The sequence below is a fragment of the Neoarius graeffei genome, chromosome 6 (genome assembly GCF_027579695.1).
Source record: "Neoarius graeffei isolate fNeoGra1 chromosome 6, fNeoGra1.pri, whole genome shotgun sequence".
Taxonomy (NCBI): domain Eukaryota; kingdom Metazoa; phylum Chordata; class Actinopteri; order Siluriformes; family Ariidae; genus Neoarius; species Neoarius graeffei.
Genome location: NC_083574.1, coordinates 33,105,804 through 33,118,927, shown reverse-complemented (window position 1 = coordinate 33,118,927; position 13,124 = coordinate 33,105,804). Strand labels below are relative to the sequence as shown.

Sequence of the window (13,124 nt, the reverse complement as noted above, 5' to 3'; positions counted from 1 at the left end):
TCAACTAATATAAGCCAGAAGCTCCAAAGGCTATTTTTTAGATGTTTCATTTAGTTCTTCAAGTATGTCGGAGGAAAAACAACAATGTCTTTGTCCTCTAAGAGTCTTTAGTCTGAGGCTGCTTACATCAGACAGCTAATATGTGTAGCTACTTGAAAACATGATATTCTTCCTAATAGAAGAAACTATGTAGGCCTACCTTTTTCTCATTTTAGATGTAACTAAAGGGGCTCAACTCTCCCGAGATCTTCTGTAATACGAACACTGATTATAACATATGATGTATGATATATGATATCCTTGCACAAAAATGAACAGCTGTTGACTATAAGCCACCAAACAGAATATTAGGAATACCACAGTCATATTGTTACAGCTCATAGCATAGTATGGATAAAACCCCAACTTTAGTACTGTTTATGCAGAGACTAAGATTTAAGAGCTGAAATTCTCAGTAGTACACTGGATGATTTGAAAAAGCAGTATCTAAGAGGGAGTAGAAGATTAATCTTAAACCCTCAGAGAAATGATCAGGGAGGAAGGCTTATTTATATCTCCTCTGGCATATTCAATTACAAAACCAGCATGAAAAGTCTTTGATGTCTGCATAGAAGTGTGTTCATCGATTGTCTGCTTTGAAGGCTGGAGAGAAAAAAAAAATCATTATATAGAGATGCTAAAGCCAAGTCTGACATTAAGATCAACAGTATTTTTTTCATTCATTGTTTATTTAAAACAAATATCAAAGACACTATCAGACTTCACCTGTCAAACTATCTATTAGGAAAATATGGAGATTGGTGATGGAAATCCTGTGAAATGTGGTATTAAAAACAAAATAAAATAAAACCTTTTTTTCTCCTTTTATTGTCAATATTGACATTGCTGTGCCCTGTGTTGTACAAGTATGTGGCTTGCTTTGCACTCTTGAGCACAATTTGTAACAGTGGCTGTCACTGTTTAATTGACATTTTAGCAGTGCCTTGAGTGTCAGTCCCCATGCGCCTCTTTTGATCATTATTTTAATATCACCACAATCTTTACATCACACCTACACACTTTACAAAATGCATAGTGTTCCCCAAGTGTTGGCTTCTCTATGCAGTCAAACTGAATACTACATTCAGCAGAAACTTTTGTTGCATATCCAAGCCATTTTACTTCTGGTAGCATCCATTGCTAGATGTTTAGTCTTTGCATAAAATGAGCTTTAACTCAACAGGCCAGTTATATTGGGTGGAGGTAAATAGGTTACTGAGCCCAGTGTTGCTGTGATGACACTCTGCAACATGCCAGCATTTTGCACTTTTTTGTTAGTATGCTTTGAGTATTTAAAAAAAAAAAATCTGCATTCACTTCCATCAGACTGCAACAAGGTCAAAACAACTGTGACTTTCATAAAACCATGAGATTTGCCAGGTATAGTGTCTGTTATTGCCTGATAGGAGTAGGACAATGACACTTTGATGAAATGAAACTGAGTAAATAATCTTGGCCTATATATAAGCACGAGATAACAATAAATGTGTGTTTCCCTCACAGGAAGTGGCACAAGTGGAGAGAGAAGCTGTCCAAAAGGCTTTGAGAGGGTTAATGGTACACAATGTGTGGGTATGTACACTAATCACTTTCATAAATATAACAGGAAACATCTTTTATTGCAGAATGTGTGTGTGTGTGTGTGTGTAATAATATACTTAGTGACTGATTGTAACACAATTTAATAAAGCAAAATGCCAAAAGAGGGTGTGGGTTAGCATGATTTTATCACAGGTAAGAGTGTGCATAGTCACAATGTGAAGCAGAGTGCCTAAAACCCACTTATTGTGATAAAATCATTGTAATGCAAGTTTATGAATGGTTTATTTCTTTTTAAAAACAGTGATAAATATGATAAAATTCAGCATTCAATAAATAATTTAATTTATTATTAATAACATTTGCAATAAACAATACTTCCACTATGCAATCTAGTCTATTAACAATACGCTTTGTTTGCTAAGCAACATAAAAGACACAGATTGTTGTATTCTATGGACAGCACAATGGCAAAGTATAAAGCCTCGATGAAAAAAATACAGAAATTCAATTAATGTGATGCAGTCAGAGGTGTGCATACATCATCAATTTTACAACAGTTAGTTCTGGTCCACTAGTTTGATTGGACAGCAGCATTCCAAGAGTACGTATAATTAGTATAACGGCACTGGGATGTTTCACTGTTTGTATCACTCCAAATGTGTTCCCCACATCAAATGTAGAAAACATGGACAACATAGCATCTGTAAAAAATGATGCCACCACAGTACTAGTGCCTCTGGTTGGCTGCAGTACAATTTTTAGCACCACCCATCCCTATTTTTTTCAGTGACAAAATAGCCTATGCTGATATCTGCACTTTTTTTTTTTAAATTTTCCCCTAGTAATTAGTTTTTGAAGAGTTATTCTACTATAAACTAAGAAGGCTTGGAAATGAAGTGATTGACAGCCTTGGCCTGAAGAGATTGGCTGCAGTCAGCCAGCTAACTTCACTAGAGAATTTAGTTATATGCCTAATTATTTGAACTTTTCTGGACACATGCACAAATACAAACTGTTAGCCATTTCTATTAGAATGTTTGAAACATCAAGAAGTTTCATAGGAAAAGTTTAATCATGCTAGCTACCTAGCCATATTGATAGCTATACTATTTCAGTATTAACTATATCCAGCCAGCCAACTATCAGAATTTGCGCAAAAGCCATTTGTTGTTCAGTGAACACATACAATACCAACAACATTAAAATGGATTTGATAAGGAGTTAGCTAATTAGTTTACAGTGTGCTAGTTAGTTTATAGTGTGCTCGGAATAACCATGTATCTCAAAGAATGCATTATTAATTCACACTGCGCTGCCAGAGCATTCCACAAGGGTAACATTAATCGCATCAGTGTCGACAAATTTTCAGTTCTGGTTCTTGTGATAAATGCCCTTCTTAGATGCATCTGTTTTAATGAAATATCTCCAGCTGAAACTATTTAAGCTCTCCGGATAGATGTAAGATTGATTTCCATATTGAAGACATTCTGTGATGCACTGGACCTTGGTATGGGGAGAAGGGAGCAGGCCCAATGAGCAAGCATTCCAAATGAGAGAGTGTATTTGACATCATCACGGAGGAATATATAAAATTTAAACAGGCGGTGGTTCCCCACATAAAATTCCAGTTCTAGCAACAGTCCCGCTGATTATGACAGGAGAATTATGCCGCTTTTCCACTACCAACGCGGCTGAGTTGGGCTGAGCCGTGCCGTGCTGAGTTGGGCTGAGTCGAGCTGAGTGGGGCTGTTGGAGTTGCATTTCGACTACAACCGTGCTGAACCGTGCTGGCTGGAAGTGGGTGGACACATTGGGTGGAGTTAGCGAAAGTGGGTGGACGTCACGTGATGTCGTTAGGCGGCACAAACAGTGACATCAGTGACCTTTTAAGCGGTAGTCTCACGACCCAGATAGTAAACAATAAACATGGAGAACATGGAGTCGTTAGTGTTGCTGGTCTTGGTGCTGTGGCTTGTTGTCGCCGACAACGCCAACAGATACTGGCAAGAGCGTATAGATGAGGCGAGGCGCATAAGGCTTCAGAAATTTTCGTAATTCGTAATTCTTCTTCTTCCGGTTTTACGGTGTTTACAGATCCCAGCGTGCTCGCGGGGCGTGTGTGGGCATGTGAGGACACTCCTCCTCACCAATCAGTGCACAGGGGAGTGTCTCCTCATGCCCCTAGCCCCACTCGGCTCGGTTTGGCTCGCTTCAGCCCCACTCCAAAACCGTGCGAGTTTTGGGTGCTGAGTAGGGCTGAAGCGAGCTGAGTCGTGCTGCTCTGAGGTAGTCGAAACGCGAGCCGTGTCGGGCTGAAGTGAGCTGAAGTGAGCTGGAAAAGGGTAGTGGAAAAGGGCCAAAAGTCACATCAGTGGACATGGCAAAGGATACTTTTTTCATGTATACTTTATACCTTCTGATTTGAAATATGAAAAAGCTCGTCATATGAAGTTGAAAAAGAAGGGAAGCCAATTTCACCAGGTGCACTTTTAATTTGAAAAAAAAAAAAAAAAAAATATATATATATATATATATATATATATATATATATATATATATAGTACCAATCAAAAGTTTGGAAACACCCTCTAATTCAGTGGTTTTTCATTATTTTAAAATTTTCTGAATTGTAGATTAATACTAAAGTCATCGACATTATCAAGAAATATATATGGAATTATTTGGTAAACAAAAAAACCTGTTAATCAAACCAGAATATGTTTTATATTTTAGATTCTTCAAAGTAGGCACCTTTTGCTTAGACGACAGCTTTGCACATCTTGGCATTTTCTCATACAGCTTTACGAGGTAGTCACCTGGAATGGCTTTCAGTTTACAGCTGTGCATTGTCAAGAGTTAATTTCTTGAATTTCTTGACCTCTTAATGTGTTTGAGACCATCATTTGTGTTGTGAAGAGGTAGAGTTGGTATACAGTGAATGGCCCTATTTGAGTACTGTTCTAATCCATATTATGCCAAAAACTACTCAGCTAAGTAAAGAAAAATGACAGTCCATCATTACTTTAAGAAATGAAGGTCAGTCAGTCCAAAAAATTTCAAGAACTTTGAATGTATCCCCAGGTGCAGTCACAAAGACCATCAAACATTATGATGAAACTGGCTCTTATCAGGACCGCCCCAGGAAAGGAAGACCTAGGGTTACCTCTGTTGCACAGGATAAGTTCATCAGAGTTACCAGCCTCAGAAACCGCAAATTAACAGCACCCCAGATAAGAGCCCACCTAAATGCTTCACAGAGTTCAAGTAGCACACACATCTCAACATCAACTGTTCAGAGAAGACTGAGAATCTGGACTTTATGGTCAAATTGCTGCAAAGAAGCCACTTCTAAGGAAGAACAACAAGAGGAAGAGAATAGCTTGGGCCAAGGAACACAAGGAATGGACATTAGACCAGTGGAAATCTGTCCTTTGGTCTGATGAGTCCAAATTTGAGATTTTTGGTTCCAATCGCCATGTCTTTGTAAGACGCAGAAAAGGTGAGCAGATGGTTCCTACATGTGTGGTTCCCACAGTGAAGTATGGAGGAGGAAGCGTGATGGTATGGGGGTGCTTTGCTGGTGACACTGTTGGCGATTTATTCAAAATCGAAGGCACACTTAACCAGCATGGCTACCACAGCATTCTGCAGCGACATGCCATCCCATCTGGTTTGCACTTAGTGGGCCCACCATTTGTCTTTCAACAGGACAATGACCCAAAACACACCTCTAGGCTATGTAAGGGCTATTTGACCGAGAAAGAGGGTGACGGAGTGCTTTGTCAGATGATGTGGCCTCCACAATCACCTGATCTAAACCCAATTGAGATGGTTTGGGATGAGTTGGACCGCAGAGTGAAGGCAAAGCAGCCAATCAGTGCTCAGCACCTCTGGGAACTCCTGCAAGACTGTTGGAAAACCATTTCGAGGGATTACCTCATGAAGCTGATTGAGAGAATGTCAAGAGTGTGCAAAGCTGTAATCAAAGCAAAAGGTGCCTACTTTGAAGAATCTAAAATCTAAAAAATATTTTGGTTTGATTAACATTTTAAAGTTAAATTCCTTACATGTTGCTGCATAGTCTGGATGACTTCAGTATTAATTTATAATGTAGGAAAAAAAATAAAAATAAAAACATTGAATTTGAAGGTGTTTCCAAACTTTTGACTGGTACTGTATATTACACAGTTGTGTGAAGATATGATGTTTATCTTTGAGTGGTGAATGTATATATTCATGAGTGAGCAAAGCGGCACGGTGGTGCAGTGGTTAGCACTGTCGCCTCAAAACAAGAAGGTTCTGGGTTCAAGCCTTTCTGTGTGGAGTTTGCATGTTCTCCCCGTGTCTGTGTGGGTTTCCTCTGGGTGCTCTGGTTTCCCCCACAGTTCAAAGACATGTGGTTAGGTTAACATGGGGCAGACTTGGGCTGAAGTGCCCTTGAGCACCTAACCCCCAGCTGCTCCCCGGGTGTTGTAACATGGCTGCCTACTGCTCTGGGTATGTGTGTGTGCTCAGTGCTCACGTGTGTGTGCATGTGTGTGTTCACTGGTTCAGATGGGTTAAATGCAGAGAGGAATTTCACTGTGCTTAAGTGTACATGTGATAAATAAAGTTGTTCTTCTTCTAAAATGTTTTCAACATGAGAAGATAAACTTCATATCTTTGCATGACCATGTAATTTTCTTTATATTATATGGACACATCTACAAAAAATACACAAGTTTAATCAAAATAACTTTAATTTTGTACCGGTTCACCATTTTGAAAACACGCGTCTAGTCAGTGGGTAAACACTTGGAGTGATGTCACTGGAGTGAAATATCAGGAATTATTATACATACAGAACACTTTTTCCATGGAATAAAAACATGTATTCTATTCCCTTCTAGTGAGAATAGAATAAAAATTGTACTGCAGCCAACCAGCAGAGGCACTAGTACTGCAGTGGCTTCACTTTTTATAGATGTTATGTTGTCCATGTTTTCTACCTTTGATGTGGGGAACACATTCGGAGTGATACAAACAGTGAAACTTTCCAGTGTGGTTATACTGTGACCGGCTGGAAGGTGACTTCACTGCTGCGCTGACAGCGCTAACTTGCAGGTAAGCTAGTGTTGGCCTTCAAAAATGTTGATATAAAGAGATTGTGTACAGTGGTGCTTGAAAGTTTGTGAACCCTTTTGAATTTTCTGTATTTCTGAATAAATATGACCTAAAATATCATGAGGTTTACACACAAGTCCTAAAAGTAGATAAAGAAAACCCAGTTAAACAAATGAGACTAAAATATTATATTTGGTCATTTATTTGTTGAGGAAAATAATCCAATATTACATATCTGTGAGTGGCAAAAGTATGTGAACCTCGAGGATTAGCAGTTAATTTGAAGGTGAAATTAGGCTACATCCACACAACAACGGCAATGAGATATTATTAAAAAAAATATCGTGTCCACATGGGCAACGGATCAGTAAAATATCAGGTACATATGGCAACGCAACGCTTGCTGAAAATTATACAGCACCTCTAGGGGCTCTCTTACAGCACCTCTAGGGGCGCTGTAAGACGGTCCCTTCGGAGACACCAGAACAATAGAAGAAGTAAGGACACATGTGCATAAACCATTACCGTAAATCCTCTAATATAGGCCGGGGCCTTTATTTCACTCAAGTGCATCTTGGTCCAGGCCATTATTGGAAGGAGGCCAGAATTAGAGGCAGGCCTCTATTTCTATTTGAGCAAAACAGACTACCAGTGGAATGAATAAAAACGAGATTTTGTGTCTATTTGAACCTATAAAATAGGTTCATTTATTGAAAAAGTACAGTTACCATAACGGTATACAGAACATTATCAACAAATACCGGTAATTCAGACATCCTTTCCAGCAGCTGCAATTTTTCTGCACGGCAATACGAAAAAAAAAAAGACAACACAGGCTGCAATCTTGGCCAAACCGACTTGCAAAACAAAGTTTTGAAAAAATGGGATAAAAAGTTAACGGAAACTGTTCTGCCATCACAGCGACATTTTATTTGACGTAGGCTAAGTGGAAGTACCGGTATCAAATATCTCAGGGAAATTCAGAACAACGAAGGCCAACGAATGTAAATTCTGTAATTTTAACGATGTTCACCATAAAGCAAACGTAGTGCATTGTAAACACTTTTCCATGGTGATAATTATTGATTCATAACAAAAGGCAACTTACAGGTTTAGACACCTTGCCGCTCACTGAAAAAAATCCTCAAATTCTGTTTAATCCTCCTCCACACTTTCCTCCTCCTCTTCATCTCTCTCTGTAATCTCCTCATCACTCGCGCCAGTCTCTACAACAAGTTCATTATTGTACAGTTACATATGTGAACTACACACGACAATAAACTCTTTATAGCCTCGATTAGAATCTAGTGAACTTGCTCAGCACTACCGCACGCACGACTCTGACACACACTGTAGCGCAATGTGGGGTACATAGACTCGTTGAAAAACTCCTCGGGTATTTTTCTGAGTTTACCGAAAATCAGAGTAGAAGGAGCCACCCACCCTCTGTCTGGTTTGAAGCGGTTCTGTAGGACATTGAGCTTTACAGAGTCCGGTGCACATTTTAAGGCATCTGGTTGAAGTTTACCTATGTCTGATAAATCTGATGTCAGTGATAGCGGGCTGACTCGTGGCTCATTAGTAAAGCTATCTGATGGCTCATTTGTCAGCAAGGTGGAGCAACCATCTATTTCTGATCATAAGAGACATGGGGAGATGTAGGTGTTCTTATATGAAATTCACTGGATGTATGGCTAGTTTCAAACTCAGAGGTAGATGAAGGCAATTCCCTCAAAGGAACTGAGCTAGCATCCAGCTGCAGCATACTGCTGCTAGGTTGCGGAGGAGTGGAAGCTGCCAGTGCCGTGTTACTAGCTGATACTGGAGAGGACTGGCAAGCAGATGACACCCCTGGATCACTGCTTTTGGACTTTTTCGTAAAAGTCTGAAACAAGCTCGTTTGTTTCAGGGTTCGTTTACTCATTTTTGACTCGCTTCTCAATAAATTCTCGCACAAGCTCTGACTACTGACGATTGTCTGTCTCCGTTTCTCAAAACTGGAGAGAATCTCAGTGGTGCAAGAAAAGTATATCTGCATTGACCAATGAGCTTTCTTGGTCACGCACACCCCGCCCACTCCTGAAGCACACAAATGCGCCGGCACACACACGTCTCTCTCTCTCTCTCTCTCTCTCTCTCTTTCTCAAATTATGTTGCATTGCCAAAGCATTCAGGTAACAATTATAAGTAAAAAAAAAATCTCTCTCCCCAAGGTACGCCTAGTGCGTACGGCCATACGCCTGGCGGCGCCACTGATCACAATTGTCTTTCAGATCGGAACGATTGTGTAAGGCCACTATGATCTCAGAAACATCGTTGGTTATAGCCCCGGCCTGTATTAGAGTCCGGCCATTATTTACCTCCTCCGACAGCGAGACCGGCCAATATTAGAGTCCCGGCCAGTAATGGAATACAGGCCAGTATTAGAGGATTTACTGTATGCGCGAGACTTCATATTAGCCACAAAGTCAGAAAAATCTGTTCGTAAAATTACATTATAATGACCAAATACAATGAAAAGTATTTTTCCAGTCTCACCTGTGAAAGGTAATCCCATGTGATCTCGTTTGGACGGCAAACCTGTTGGTACAGTTAAACGCAGCACATGAATGAGGCATCTTTATTCTCCGCTTTGACCCATCCAATATGGTGGCGAGGATGACGTATGATTCTACACGGGAGGCGGCGTCTTTAATGGTCCGGAATAAATTGAATGCTACACGTTGATGGATTAATTTGTTCTTCTACGCCCTTTTTGAAGAATGTATTGTAGGACTTAAACCAACATCTGAAGAGGTGAGATCGCTCCTTTTTTTTCCCTATTTTTGCTGGCGGGATTGACTCTGCCCTAACTCTCTCTCTCTCTCTCTCTCTCTCTCTCTCTCTCACTTTGCACCATTACACAATAAATATTCACAGTGAAAATATTTTGTAAGTGCGTTTCATGAACCAAGTTATAGGATTTGTTGACAACTCGCATCGAGTTCGTTACACTTCTACCCGGCGTGAAGCACATGTGGTTGTGACGTCATCGTAAACAAATCCGTTCTACTCATCCAGATGACTTTGCAACGGCGCCGTTGCCAGATCTTTCCACTCTGGAACCCGTTCTCAAAAGATTTCGTTTTGGGGCACCCAAAACGCCGGTGCCGTGTGGACGCCAGGCCAAAACGATAAACAATTTTATCGGATTCACCTGAATCCGTTGCCGTGTGGACAGGGCCTTAGAGTCAGGTGTTTTCAATCAGTGGGACGACAATCAAGTGTGAGTGGGCACCCTGTTTTATTTAAAAAACAGGGATCTATCAAAGTCTGATCTTCACAACAAATGTTTGTGGAAGTGTATCATGGCATGAACAAAGGAGATTTCTGAGGACCTCAGAAAAAGCATTGTTGATGCTCATCAGGCTGGAAAAGGTTACAAAACCATCTCTAAAGAGTTTGGACTCCACCAATCCACAGTCAGACAGATTGTGTACAAATGGAGCAAATTCAAGACCATTGTTTTCCTCCTCAGGAGTGGTCAACCAACAAAGATCACTCTAAGAGCAAGGCATGTAATAGTCGTCGAGGTCACAAAGGACCCCAAGGGTAACTTCTAAGCAACTGAAGGCTTCTCTCACATTAGCTAATGTTAATGTTCATGAGTCCACCACCAGGAGAACACTGAATAACAATGGTGTGCATGGCAGGGTTGCAAGGAGAAAGCCACTGTTCTCCAAAAAGAACACTGCTGCTCTTCTGCAGTTTGCTAAAGATCACATGGACAAGGCAGAAGGCTATTGGAAAAAGATTTTTTGGAGGGATGAAACCAAAATAGAACTTTTTGGTTTAAATGAGAAGCGTTATGTTTGGAGAAAGGAAAACACTGCATTCCAGCATAAGAACCTTATCCCATCTGTGAAACATGGTGGTGGTAGTATCATGGTTTGGGCTTGTTTTGCTGCATCTGGGCCAGGACGGCTTGCCATCATTGATGGACCAATGAATTCTGAATTATACCAGCAAATTCTAAAGGAAAATGTCAGGACATCTATCTATGATCTGCTTCTCAAGAGAAGCTGGGTCATGCAGTAAGACAATGACCGTAAGCATATTAGTCGTTCTACCAAAGAATGGCTAAAGAAGAATAAAGTTAATGTTTTGGAATGGCCAAGTCAAAGTCCTGACCTTAATCCAATCAAAATGTTGTGGAAGGACCTGAAGCAAGCAGTTCATGTGAGGAAACCCACCAACATCCCAGAGTTGAAGCTGTTCTGTGTGGAGGAATGGGCTAAAATTCCTCCAAGCCAGTGTGCAGGACGGGCGGCACGGTGGTGTAGTGGTTAGCGCTGTCGCCTCACAGCAAGAAGGTCCTGGGTTCGAGCCCCGGGGCCGGCGAGGGCCTTTCTGTGTGGAGTTTGCATGTTCTCCCCGTGTCCGCGTGGGTTTCCTCCGGGTGCTCCGGTTTCCCCCACAGTCCAAAGACATGCAGGTTAGGTTGACTGGTGACCCTAAATTGACCGTAGGTGTGAATGTGAGTGTGAATGGTTGTCTGTGTCTATGTGTCAGCCCTGCGACTTGTCCAGGGTGTACCCTGCCTTTCGCCCGTAGTCAGCTGGGATAGGCTCCAGCTTGCCTGTGACCCTGTAGAAGGATAAAGCGGCTAGAGATAATGAGATGAGTGTGCAGGACTGATCAACAGTTACCGGAAATGTTTAGTTGCAGTAATTGCTGCACAAGAGGGTCACACCAGATACTGAAAGCAAAGGTTCACATACTTTTGCCACTCACGGTTATGTAATATTGGATCATTTTCCTCAAAAAATAAATGACCAAGTATAATATTTTTGTCTCATTTGTTTAACTGGGTTCTCTTTATCTACTTTTAGGACTTGTGTGAAAACCTGATGATGTTTTAGGTCATATTTATGCAGAAATATAGAAAATTCTAAAGGGTTCACCAACTTTCAAGCACCACTGTATGTATTATAATAATAATAATGGCATTTTTCGGGCGGCACGGTGGTGTAGTGGTTAGCGCTGTCGCCTCACAGCAAGAAGGTCCTGGGTTCGAGCCCCGGGGCCGGCGAGGGCCTTTCTGTGTGGAGTTTGCATGTTCTCCCCGTGTCCGCGTGGGTTTCCTCCGGGTGTTCCGGTTTCCCCCACAGTCCAAAGACATGCAGGTTAGGTTAACTGGTGACTCTAAATTGACCATAAGTGTGAATGGTTATCTGTGTCTATGTGTCAGCCCTGTGATGACCTGGCGACTTGTCCAGGGTGTACCCCGCCTTTCGCCTGTAGTCAGCTGGGATAGGCTCCAGCTTGCCTGCGACCCTGTAGAAGGATAAAGCAGCTAGAGATAATGAGATGAGATGGCATTTTTCGTGGTTTATCAGATATATTCCATTCAGCTAGCATGATATTGAATGAGTCAAAGACTCATTCAGTGTCATGCTAGCTGAATGGAATATATTTGATATACTACTCAATGCCAGCCAATATTATTTAAATATGTTTCTCAGATCAATGATGTATTTTTTGTGAAAAATGTGAGTTTTTCAACACGAGAAGATGAACTTCATATCTTCAAGCCAACGTGTGATTTTCCTTTTATTAGATAGACACATTCACAAACAAAAAGGCCCCAAATTTATCAAAACAATTCATCCATTTCCTTACAAGTGACATATCGATATTTATGTCACAGTTTTGGTCACATGTCCTTGATGTAGCTCGCATGAAAAATACAAGTGTTGTACTTCCTAGTAAAACACCCATGTCCACATAATTTAAATTATTATGACCTCGCTACCTAGCTGACAGGCTATCAGTGGATGAGGCTTATTCAGGATCTATCTATCTATCTATCTATCTATCTATCTATCTATCTATCTATCTATCTATCTATCTGTCTGTCTGTCTGTCTGTCTGTCTGTCTGTCTGTCTGTCTGTTGCAGAGCAAAAATAAACCTGTTTAGAGTTTATTACAGACAGGCAGCAAAAATCAAAAACATGAGGCAAAAGAGTAGTCAAAATCAAGCAAGGGTCAAATAATCAGCATACAGCATGAACAGAGTAAAATGCAAGAGGGTAAAAACCAAGAACTAAACAAAGGGGGAAAAAGAATATAAGGTTAGGTAAGATCAACGCTGTGCACAACTTCACAAAGACCTTGGCATGGTGATTGTGCTTTTATACCATTCTCACTCACAGTGAAAACCTATATATTTTCCGTTATAGTGCAGTATTGGTGTTCTGTGGGAATATGAGCAAAACGGAAAAATTGGAACATGAATCTATACCCCCGGTGACCGAGTAACATTTATGGACATCTTTTGTTATGGCTCAAATGGGAATCAGAACCTTCAAATTTACGTGTTGTGACCGGTCATGACATTGCTGGTGGTGACGTAAATGATGATATTGCGACAGCACTACTGATACTCAAAACAATAAGC

The 13,124-nt window shown here is 40.8% G+C and overlaps 1 protein-coding gene across 10 annotated transcripts in view; it reads left to right on the top strand.

Moving 5' to 3' along the window:
- The window catches only part of LOC132887850 (latent-transforming growth factor beta-binding protein 4), a 295,961-nt gene that overhangs the window by 69,458 nt on the left and 213,379 nt on the right, over window positions 1-13,124 (top strand). For all 10 annotated transcript variants that reach the window (XM_060923581.1, XM_060923582.1, XM_060923578.1 and 7 more), the window contains exon 5: window positions 1,543-1,611. In XM_060923581.1, coding sequence (XP_060779564.1) covers window positions 1,543-1,611 — 69 coding nt within the window. The remainder of the gene's footprint in view (window positions 1-1,542; window positions 1,612-13,124) is intronic.